The 12530-nt window shown below is 41.6% G+C and overlaps 1 protein-coding gene across 1 annotated transcript; it reads right to left on the bottom strand.

Annotated features, from left to right (window-relative positions):
• Window positions 1–240: 240 nt before the first annotated feature.
• LOC137265664 (uncharacterized) lies at window positions 241–8109 on the bottom strand. The gene is made up of 5 exons (XM_067801097.1): window positions 8033–8109; window positions 6164–6275; window positions 4873–5018; window positions 3097–3227; window positions 241–1166 (listed from the first exon to the last, which is right to left on the bottom strand). The coding sequence occupies exons 2-5, from the start codon at window positions 6261–6263 to the stop codon at window positions 1028–1030; spliced, it is 516 nt and encodes a 171-aa protein (XP_067657198.1). The 5' UTR covers window positions 6264–6275; window positions 8033–8109; the 3' UTR covers window positions 241–1027.
• Window positions 8110–12530: the final 4421 nt, after the last annotated feature.

Raw genomic sequence — 12530 nt, forward strand, 5'->3', positions numbered from 1 at the left:
CCAGGAAAACCTGTACCTTTCGTAACTATTCGTGTCATTCCGGCAAGCCGGACGTAAGTCATGGAAAGGGGCTAGTAGTAACGAATGAACCTTTGCTCAAGGTCCCTTTGCCCAGTGTCTGACTGTCTGACGGTCTCGTTGTTTCAATGCGACTTGAATGGAGACTCGCACGTGTAAATCACGTAACTGCCATTGCGACACTATATTTATTCATTCCATGGCATAAGTACAAAAAAAGCATATCTTTTAATAATTTTATTGAACGAGACGCAGATTGGAAGATTTTTCGAAGGTGGTGGAATGTGTGAATTACAAAACGCAAGGAAAAGAAGCTGATATTAAGTACACTGAAGTCATTTCAGACTTGAAACAGCCAGGGTAGCTCTCGTAATATTTGCGACATATTGACAAATCTTTGTTTCAGACGTAATTGGTTTTGGCTCATTGGAGTAGTATCCCAGTCGGTGACTGAGTCACAGACACTCGAATCCTTATTTCGACATATGGAGAGTAAATGATAAAGACCCGCCTTCCCCTACATGATAAAGACTCACCTCCCCCCTACATGATAAAGATCCGTCTTTCCCCTACATGATAAAGACTCGCCTTCCCCCTACATGATAAAGACCCGCCTTCCCCCTTCATGGTAAATACCCGTCTTTCCCCTACATGATAAAGACCCGCCTTTCCCCTACCTGATAAAGACAACCTGGTTTAGCGTATTCATACTACGGAACCTTCAAAAAAGTACTCTTGTCAATTATAGATGCGTTGATCCTTTGAAATAATAATTATACTTCAAATGGTTTTAGAAATAGGACTCCAGATGTCACGAATAGCTGCAATAATGAACCGTTTACTTTTCCCCTGGTGGCCTGATAATTGTTCACAGGAGTAAAGAACTTCGGATGTCACGAACTGACTTTAGGGTCATTTCGAGCTCGACACATCCGCTGTGCATACATCTTGAACAAAATTCTTTCGATGAGAGTGGACGAACTCTTTTATGTACACACTTAGCTTTGTCCTAGAACATGTTAAATCCTTCTCTATCCCACGTGCCCATGTCAAATTGCCTTTGAGACATGATGTTCATCCAGTTGGTCACTGGCTTGGGAGCGGTCAGGGTTCCTTGCATGGGTGATTTGTTGGCGGGTGACAGAGATCTGAAATAACAACAGTGAATGAGTATAGTGTTATGCCGCTTGTGAGAATATTCCAGGATTCACGTCGTGAAACACCAGAATATTTTCCACGTGGGGATTCGAACCCGGGTTTCCGGCGTGACGAGCTTACACTTTAACCACTAGGCTACCCCACCACCGGAAATAACAACAGCAATGAAGCGATTCTGTAAGCCCTAAGCGTTAAGCTGCCCGATGATGAACCTCGTTAAATGATGATGAACTCGTTTTTTAAAATCACAAGCATTTCATGGGGATATTAACAACATAATCATACAACTTGTATGGACTTCAAACAGCACGAGGATGAGTGAGTATGGTTTTACGCAACTTCTACCAATGTTCCAGCAAATATCACGGGGACACCAGAAATAAAATTCACACATTTTACCCATGTGGTAATCGAAACGGGTAAAGCCTGAAATATTTATTGGGTCAAAGGAGTGATACGATGTGAGGGAACAGTTTAGTACTGTGTAAAACATGAATATTGAACTGGGTCTTTATTGGCGATATGACCTCTTCGGATGCAATAGAGAGATGTGTGTACAGGCTGTATTTTACATACGTTCTCTTATAGCATGTCCACAGAGTGAGTGAGTGTAACTTTACTCCGTTTTTATTAATACAATGTATTCCAGCAACATCACGGCGTTGGTCACCAGAAGAGGGCTTCGCACGTTGTACCCCATCATATTCGGAATCGAACCTGGGTCTTCGGCGTGAAGAGCGAACGCCTTAACCACTATGCTATCCCACCGCCCACGTGCTCACATAGTTTCAAGTAATTTTATTGCTCTATTGCTTCATTGCTTGAAGCATTTACCATGCTCCTACTGGCCATCTCTCAAAACTTATATTGTTACATATGAACCTCGTTCTCCAAGTCGCTGAAACCGGTTTCTGTTAATTTTGTGAAATATTTGTACAGAACACTTCGTTAAGAACATGCAAATGAAATCTGGCGTGAAGATGTTAACACGGTCAAGGGCAAAGCACATGCGTATTGGAACAGGTAAACATACATCCTTTCCAACAACGACACGTGTTTATATACCCAAATACACCCGTATCTTCACACCCACGGTGGGTGACGGTGCAGGCGCGTTTCGTTTACTCATTAATAAAAGCAAATATCCAGACACGTGAGATCTCGCGATCCTATCTGTTGCTAATCACGTGACACGGGACACGCTGTCCATACAAAATGGCCTCTATGTGAAAACAAATCGACTGGCCTTCATTATTAGCAGTGCGTGCTAATCGGTGCGTTGGACTTCTAAAAATATATATATGCGAATATAAATATCTAAGTCACTCGAAGATGAGTTTGACTGTGATCGTTTTGTCCATTTACTACGGCCGTTGTCACGTGATCACAGAATAGATCACGTAACTAATGGGTGAGTCAAACGTCACTAAAAACAACATTTGAGATACGTATCAATACCTACCAATAATATTTTCAGTGGATGGAGAAACTGTTTTGGTATAAAACTTATGATTTTATCGACCCGTTGTTTGAAAATGCATCATCGATAGTGAGATGCTTGTTAGATGACGCATTTTACTTACGTGGAGTTGGTTGTCCCGACTTCGCACACCGGAAGTAAAATGGATTGCTAGTTGACGCGTTTTACTTACGTGGAGTCGATTGTCCCGACTGTTTGTTAGCTGATGCGTTTTACTTATATGGAGTTGGTTGTCACAACCTCTGACATCGGAAGTAAAATGCTTGTTCGCTAACGCATTTTACTTATGTGGAGTTGGTTGTCACAACCTCTGACATCGGTAGTGAAAGGCTTGTTAGCTGACGCATTTTACCAACGTAATGCATTCGCCTTTTTTGACGCATTTTACCAACGTAACGTAACGCATTCGCTTTGGAAACGTCCCCGCTACGGTAACCTACCCTGGGTTTGTGACGTCCTTAGTGTTACACTCCTCGACGACGAACGTGCCTGAACACCCCTTCACCACCCACCAGTGGGTAGTGTTGTAGTCGTAGTGCCTCCAGTGTTTAATGCCATCCTCTTCTTCAAGCTGAAAACAAGTCAGGAATACAACTGTTTACATGCTGCATAATTGTATCTCTAGGTGGCGTATTGCATTGATGTTGCATTGATATGCAAGAGGTCCAGTGATTGCAGAATCTTCGACTTGGACAGTTACTGATTGAACGGGGACAGGCGATAGCCTCGGGGTCAAAGCGATCGGTCGTCATGCCGAAGACCAGGGTTCGATTCCACACGTGGAATGAAGCAATAAAATTACATGAAATTATGTGAGCAGTGGGGTAGCATAGTGGTTAAGGCGTTCGCTCGTCATGCCGAAGACTCAGGTTCGATTCCGAATATGATGGGCTACAACGTGTGAAACCCATTTCTGGTGTCCCCCGCCGTGATATTGGTTGAATATTGCTAAAAGCGGCGTGCAAGCCAGCACACTCACTCTCTCACCAAATGTACGGTAGTTCACTGTAATGTCAAACTGATGAATGACATGTAGAAAACTGCTTATGCGCAAAACTCTACACATAGACTGAGGTCTCCATGGAGACCTGACGTAGTGTCAACAATTAATGACGGTACAGAATTATAGATAACCTTAAAGGGTGTTGTTCTAAACAATGTGTCAGGTTCGTCCTGCTTCACCTTTTAGACATATACCAAGCAAGATACCTGCATCTGTGAACCCTATAGAAACTCACACTAAATAATCAGAACGCAAACTTGCCAGTTATTAAAAGAGAGGAGCTACGTTACTTCAAAATATATCAAGCTATTAATTCCACTGGAGTTATACAGATTACTGTGAATAACTTACTACACAGTTGTGTTCGCGTCAAGTGCGAAGATGTCTGAATTATTAATAGCTTCAAGCGATGCAGTTTCGCATCACCAGGCCTGCGACCTATCTGTCTCTTATGCATGGTATGATCGCACGACGTATTGATGTGTTCTGTGACATCTGTTTTGCCGAGGTCACTGATGAAGTCGACTGTTTCAAAACTGAAGAGCTGCTGTCAAACGTTCTTAAATTCTCAGTCCGTAATTACATTGTTAAAATTGCGAAGAGCAATGCATTCTCTCATGCCCGAACGAATGTCCGCACAGATGGACGAGCGAGCGAACAAACGAACGCAATCTGCAGCCTGGAGCAAATTGATACATTGAGACATTTTGTATCATCAACCAGCTGCTGGTTGTCTGTCCTCAAAGCGAGCAGGTACTTTTAATTTAACAGTACATCTGCAGCTTGCCAGTCGAGACAACGCAGGTCTCAGACGTCTCAACTTTGTGAAACAGTGCTGGCAAACCTATTAATACAGTAAAACTCCCTGAAGTTTTTGGTGGGCAAACACCTAGTACAGCAACGTGCAGTAAACGTGGACAAAGAATTGTGAATATAAGTCACAGTTGCTATGTGTCCCAGTCCACCCAACTATGGAGTGGGTACCTCGATGGGATGCGAGGGCCACAATAAAAATCGGCGCGCAAGAGTTGTATACTCCCCAGGGAGTTGAGAGTGGTAATACGATGTGACACAGAGATTGACATCCAATGATCGGGAAACAAATACCAGCGCCTTGGGCAGGCACCAGTTGCATGGATATGTGCGCCGTAGAAATACCCTATTATAATGGTAAATATTAAAGCAACTTTCGAGAAAACAAAGATTCACTCACACTGAAGTCGCACCAGTAGACGGTGTCAGGGTCTCTCCAGACGTTGTGGACGGAGATAATCTCGAAGTTCTTGTTTCTTCTCTCGAACCTCTTAGGTCTGTTGTTTGGTCTGGTGGTCACGTTCTGGAGGTACTGGCTACACAGTTCTGAAGAAAACAGTTGTGTACACTATTGGTCGAATACATTCGTAACTACTCGTGTCATTCCGGCAAGCGTCTTCTTGTAACTTACGGAAAGAGACGAGCAGTTTTCAGGGTCGTAGCGTCAACAATTAATGACGGTACAGAATATTATAGATAACCTTAAAGGGTGTTGTTCTAAACAATGTGTCAGGCTCGTACTGCTTAACATTTTAGACATATACAGTCAATATACCTGCATCTGTGGGCCCTATAGAAACTCACACTATATAATCAGAAGGCAAACTATTAAAAGAGAGGAGCTACGTTACTTCAGACGAGCAGTTTTGAGGGTCGAACGGAATTGTGAATGGTGCTATTTAGAAAACAGAGTCACGATCCACACAGCTTTCGTAAACTGCGACTCATTGTAACTCTACCATAGGCGTACGGTTGGCATGGTGCCAAGGTCTCGTAACTTTTCTCCTAGCATTCGTACTTCATATGTTAAAATATAGGAGGTGCGAATGCTTCGAGGATAGTTACGAGACATCTCCTCGAGATAGAGTTTTGTGAAATGGGCACCTGATATTGTTCTGTGGGAAGCAATATATTATAGTGATGGTTGAGCTGAGACTGTAACGTGATTGTATTCAACGAATTCAGTTCTCTTCTCTGAACAATACACCTTATTCGCGGTCGAGGTAAGACACAATAATATGCCTGTGTCATGTAACCATAGCCATATAGTCATAAGAAAACAGTATTCATATAAATAGTCGTACTGGAACTAATATATAGCTGTTCTCTGTATTTAGTTCTGTGTAAAAAAGTATTTATTTCGAAAAATTGACGATATCACAAAAATGAACCCTCCAAATGTAGAGGTCATTTGATGGTAAACGAGTAATTAAACAATAATGCAGTTTAACCACGCCAGATCTGCGGCAGTTGTCGGTGAAAGGAGAAAGGAGAAAACATTTTGATTATGTTTGGTGTTCCACTGGAGTTAGACAAGGATGTCCACTTAGTCCGTTATTGTTCTCCATATTTATCAAAATGTGGAATTAAGGGTGACTAGCATGTCCCATTTAATGACTGTGCTATTTTTATCTGCCGTTTGGGAGGTCTGTGTTTGGAGGTTGTGGGACTAAACCGATGTGTATACTTACCCGAGCTAGCATCATCCTCGTCGTCAGCTGCGGCAGCGTGGACAACGAGAACAGTGGCTGTGATGGCCAGAGTAAGGCAGAAGAGCTTCATCCACGTCATCGTTGATCGATTCTTAAACAGGAAATGGGGTTAAGATTTGACCTTTGAAAGGTTTTTTTCGTAAGGTTATATTTTATAGTCTACATATTAATGACAGAACAAAATTATTCATACTTTTATACCGATCAGTAGCAACGAGAAATTAACTTTATCTTATCATATAGCCGAAGTTTCACAAGCCATGTCAATGAAACCGCTAATCACAACACTATGGGTTTGACCCGAGTTCTTTAAAATCGACATTTCGATATATTCATAGCTGTTGGCTGGACTTATCCACACCTATCATTATTTAGGCATGACAGCGCAGGAATTGTGACAATATAAACAAAGTGAGCGAGACCCCGGTATCACAAGAGCGTCACACACGTTGCCCATTTATTTTTACTCTTGACCTTAAACATATAACAATTATTATATGCCCACACCCACCCAAATAAATAAATAAATAAGTAAATAAATAAATAAATAAATAAATAAATAAATAAATAAATAAATAAATAAATAAATAAATAAATAAATAAATAAATAAATAAATAAATAAATAAATTAAAATAAAAAATAACAAAAAAAACCTCGTTGTGGGCATATTCCCTTCGTCTCCTTTCTTGACAAGCACAGTAACACAAGAATGATTTCAAAATTTCGGTCTGTGAAGATTTGATAGAAAAGAACAATCAGTTTATTCAAGACCAAAACTCACAGATATGCAACATCTAAGCACAAACATGAACAATATTCGATTGAGGCCAATTTGTGATATTCCTATTTTCATTTTCATTTTTCCATAACCTGCGAATAATATTTAATATCATACTTATACAATACACAATGTTATCATCCTTCACTGAATTAATTCAAAGCCTACAGTAAATTAACATTCCACGAGAGTTTTTTTAACATCGACAATATCACACAAGTGAAAAAAAACCGAAATGTATAATATACTATTTTAATTTGCCTCTTCACATTAATCTGTGAATAATATTTAATATCAGAAGAAAATATATGAATCCCACATGCATGTCTATGACACAGGTATTTCCACGTGTGTACACACATTACACGCCTTGGGCTAATCTCTATGACAGTTTTATCACCGCAAGCAGCAATGACTGCATGAGTTTAATTAAGAGACTGGGGCCACCATTTAAACGTATTTCTTTACCGAGGCACATTTTGCCGAATAGCAGATATAGAAAATGTAATTTGAAACCTTAATGATATTTATGTAAAAATGAACGTGACCAGTTGTTTATGTAACAGTATGATCAAATGTAACATATTCACTATGAGCTTTGAAAGTGTTAGTCAATGAAGGTTAGTTTAAGGGAGATAGTTATTCTTAACAATGTAGTTGGTCAAATCAGGCCGCAGGTTTCCGCAACACGTAACGCATCACGGACACATATTATGACGCCATGGGGGTTGTGTAAAAGGCACAAATATATAGAAATTACATGCTTGTATTTATGTTTAGAGTGCGTAAGTATATCAATATTTGTTGACATATTTGCAGTTACAGCAACGTTACCACACACACACACACGCACACACAAACTCACGCACACGCACGCACACACGCACATACATACATACATACATACGTAAATGAAAACTGACATTTTTACTTCAGTGGCAAACATATCATAAAAATGATACGCATTTATAAAAAAAAATAGCTCACACATACCACCGATGAAGATAAGCAACCAAATATACTGATCATTAAGATGAGAGTGACAATATGTATGGGAACACAATCTTACCTTCTCCTGAATGTCCAGAAAATTGGGAAATGGAGCGAGTGAGTGACTCCAGAGAAAGTTATACGCATGCGCTGTACGGAAACTCATCAATCACAGCTTACTTCCTGCCTCACCCTGGACAAACCTGAGGAGCCTCAAGGCATTTTGGGTAATTAAATCTCCACCATATATTCGTTAATATCAATAATATAACATCTTAAATGTTTTTTTAAAAATTTATTTACTTAATGTTTTAGACCTGAAGTATGTGTACATAAGTTTCCTGGAGTACCGAGGTAGATGTTTTTTCAAGATCTACTGATGTGAATTCATGAAATATATATTTCGTTACATTCTTGAGAGCTGCAAGGTATGGATTTAGGGTGTAATTAATGGTTGTTCATCATACTTATTGTGTAACTATTAGGATAGTCACTGGCCCGCAATGAGGATTGTCAGCTTACATCTAGATAGACAAACAGACAGATAATTAATCTTATCTCGTACATATAAAATATACAATATGAGTTGATAAATATGCGATGTGTACACGCCGTTCCATGGGAACAGAGACTAAAAGAGCAAAATAAAACCACTTTTAAAAGAGTACAAACGTGTAAAATATGTTAAAAAATTTCAAAAAAATTCAAACAAACACCATCTATGTCTGTGGTGAAAATTGGCACATAAACACAGGTTTTGGCTCATAAAAGAGACAACTCTTCAGAGGTAAATATCACTCAAAACTTCCCTGCATCTGGCATAAGATTAAAACGCTTGTAAACATTATATAAAAAGGGTTATTTTAAGACCACCATAATAAGAGCAATGTAAAATGACATCATGGTCACTTTCCACACTTAGGACATGTTCTCCCATCTACTGATAGTCCGTCGTATCGGACAGTCTCAAGTGGCATTGGCGCAAGCCCACATCTACGCTTTGCCATAGTATTTCTGTTTATTCCGGGTGTATAGACTCTGACATTGCGTGTAATTTCGTAGCTTTTCTTGATGGTCTTGTATGTCCTCAACATCCCGTATTCTTGTTTATCAAACGGGTGTTTTTTTTGTAAACAGGGTGTCCTTAATAGTACGCTAAACAACTAACCGAATCAGACGTAATTAACCCGCGAAGATCAGGGTCTCCGTTCACAAAACGCTTACGTGATCCTAAGTCACTAAGGTAACCTTAGAGAAATGTTAAACAGTTGGTGTTAAGGTTGACCTTAGTAAAGGCTGCTTCGTGAAAGAAGCCCCAGGTTAAGAATTATTCTTCAGTAGCTCAAGCTTGTCGTGAAAGGCGACTAACGGGATCGGGTGGTCAGGCTGACTGACTTGTTTGGCACATGTCATCGGTTCCCAATTGCGTAGATCGATGTTCATGCTGATGGTCACTGGATTGTCTGGTCCAGACTCGATGCCCATGACCGTCATGCTGACCAATGGATTGTCTTGTCCAGGAATTATTTACAGATAGCCGGGTATTGCTGGAATATTGGTCGATAAGCAAAGTTAATTCATAACTGTACAATTTGATCAACTCTCCCTATGCTGATGATGTGTGGTAGGCTTTGTCTTTAAGCACCATCTACTCAACCCCTACTTCAGTTATGCCATTTGATGTCATCTTCATGCTGTTGCTAATGTTAATCTGAAGTTATACATACACGCACGCACGCACGCACGCACGTACATTGATTTTACTGAGACAACACCTGCTGGAAAACCAGCAAGATGCAAGATTCTTATCGTTTGAGTCACAATTTGGTTTAAGTGTATGATCCGATACCTGTGCTTTCAACAGTTTAAAATTGACAATGAGGTGCTCTGTAATATAGATACAGGCTCAGGGAACATGTAGACCCATCTACCCATGACCACTAAATAACTTATAATACCCCCATCATTTGGATTTGGTTGTAAGTCAGTCACCTTTAGCTCTATAGCGTTGTCAGAATCTGCACCGTAACGTCACAGTTTATAAATCCATAAAACCACATGCTTCATTATTGTAAAAGCTTTCTGTTTGGAACATTTGAGAAGGGTATGTACCAACATTTGTAGTATGTCATATGTAATTATACTAAGCCAGATGCATTCCGAGCCCAATAATTTCATGGACAAAACATGTTAACGCAAAGCAATGCAGGTACGAGCTACTGAGGGCCTATTGTCACCTGTGTGCTACATACACCTTGTCAGATCACCAGCTTCTTCTCAGTATTAGGCACAGGTTACTGAGGAGTTACTGACACCGGGTGCTACATACACCTTGTCAGATCACCAGCTTCTTCTCGGTATTAGGCACAGGTTACTGAGGAGTTACTGACACCGGGTGCTACATACACCTTGTCAGATCACCAGCTTCTTCTCAGTATTAGGCACAGGTTACTGAGGAGTTACTGACACCGGGTGCTACATACACCTTGTCAGATCACCAGCTTCTTCTCGGTATTAGGCACAGGTTACTGAGGAGTTACTGACACCGGGTGCTACATACACCTTGTTATATCACCAGCTTCTTCTCGGTATTAGGCACAGGTTACTGAGGAGTTACTGACACCGGGTGCTACATACACCTTGTCAGATCACCAGCTTCTTCTCGGTATTAGGCACAGGTTACTGAGGAGTTACTGACACCGGGTGCTACATACACCTTGTCAGATCACCAGCTTCTTCTCGGTATTAGGCACAGGTTACTGAGGAGTTACTGACACCGGGTGCTACATACACCTTCTTAGATCACCAGCTTTTTCTCAGTATTAGGCACAGGTTACTGAGGAGTTACTGACACCGGGTGCTACATACACCTTGTCAGATCACCAGCTTTTTCTCGGTATTAGGCACAGGTTACTGAGGAGTTACTGACACCGGGTGCTACATACACCTTGTCAGATCACCAGCTTTTTCTCGGTATTAGGCACAGGTTACTGAGGAGTTACTGACACCGGGTGCTACATACACCTTGTCAGATCACCAGCTTTTTCTCGGTATTAGGCACAGGTTACTGAGGAGTTACTGACACCGGGTGCTACATACACCTTGTCAGATCACCAGCTTCTTCTCGGTATTAGGTACAGGTTACTGAGGAGTTACTGACACCGGGTGCTACATACACCTTGTCAGATCACCAGCTTCTTCTCGGTATTAGGTACAGGTTACTGAGGAGTTACTGACACCGGGTGCTACATACACCTTGTCAGATCACCAGCTTCTTCTCGGTATTAGGCACAGGTTACTGAGGAGTTACTGACACTGGGTGCTACATACACCTTGTTAGATCACCAGCTTCTTCTCGGTATTAGGCACAGGTTACTGAGGAGTTACTGACACCGGGTGCTACATACACCTTGTCAGATCACCAGTTTTTTCTCGGCACTAGGCACAGGTTACTGAGGAGTTACTGACACCGGGTGCTACATACACCTTCTTAGATCACCAGCTTTTTCTCGGTATTAGGCACAGGTTACTGAGGAGTTACTGACACCGGGTGCTACATACACCTTCTTAGATCACCAGCTTTTTCTCGGTATTAGGCACAGGTTACTGAGGAGTTACTGACACCGGGTGCTACATACACCTTGTCAGATCACCAGCTTCTTCTCGGTATTAGGCACAGGTTACTGAGGAGTTACTGACACCGGGTGCTACATACACCTTGTCAGATCACCAGCTTCTTCTCGGTATTAGGCACAGGTTACTGAGGAGTTACTGACACCGGGTGCTACATACACCTTGTCAGATCACCAGCTTCTTCTCGGTATTAGGCACAGGTTACTGAGGAGTTACTGACACTGGGTGCTACATACACCTTGTTAGATCACCAGCTTCTTCTCGGTATTAGGCACAGGTTACTGAGGAGTTACTGACACTGGGTGCTACATACACCTTGTTAGATCACCAGCTTCTTCTCGGTATTAGGCACAGGTTACTGAGGAGTTACTGACACCGGGTGCTACATACACCTTCTTAGATCACCAGTTTTTTCTCGGCACTAGGCACAGGTTACTGAGGAGTTACTGACACCGGGTGCTACATACACCTTCTTAGATCACCAGCTTTTTCTCGGTATTAGGCACAGGTTACTGAGGAGTTACTGACACCGGGTGCTACATACACCTTGTCAGATCACCAGCTTTTTCTCGGTATTAGGCACAGGTTACTGAGGAGTTACTGACACCGGGTGCTACATACACCTTGTCAGATCACCAGCTTTTTCTCGGTATTAGGCACAGGTTACTGAGGAGTTACTGACACCGGGTGCTACATACACCTTGTCAGATCACCAGCTTCTTCTCGGTATTAGGTACAGGTTACTGAGGAGTTACTGACACCGGGTGCTACATACACCTTGTCAGATCACCAGCTTCTTCTCGGTATTAGGCACAGGTTACTGAGGAGTTACTGACACCGGGTGCTACATACACCTTGTCAGATCACCAGCTTCTTCTCGGTATTAGGCACAGGTTACTGAGGAGTTACTGACACTGGGTGCTACATACACCTTGTTAGATCAC

Source organism: Haliotis asinina, chromosome 15, assembly GCF_037392515.1.
Source record: "Haliotis asinina isolate JCU_RB_2024 chromosome 15, JCU_Hal_asi_v2, whole genome shotgun sequence".
Classification (NCBI taxonomy): domain Eukaryota; kingdom Metazoa; phylum Mollusca; class Gastropoda; order Lepetellida; family Haliotidae; genus Haliotis; species Haliotis asinina.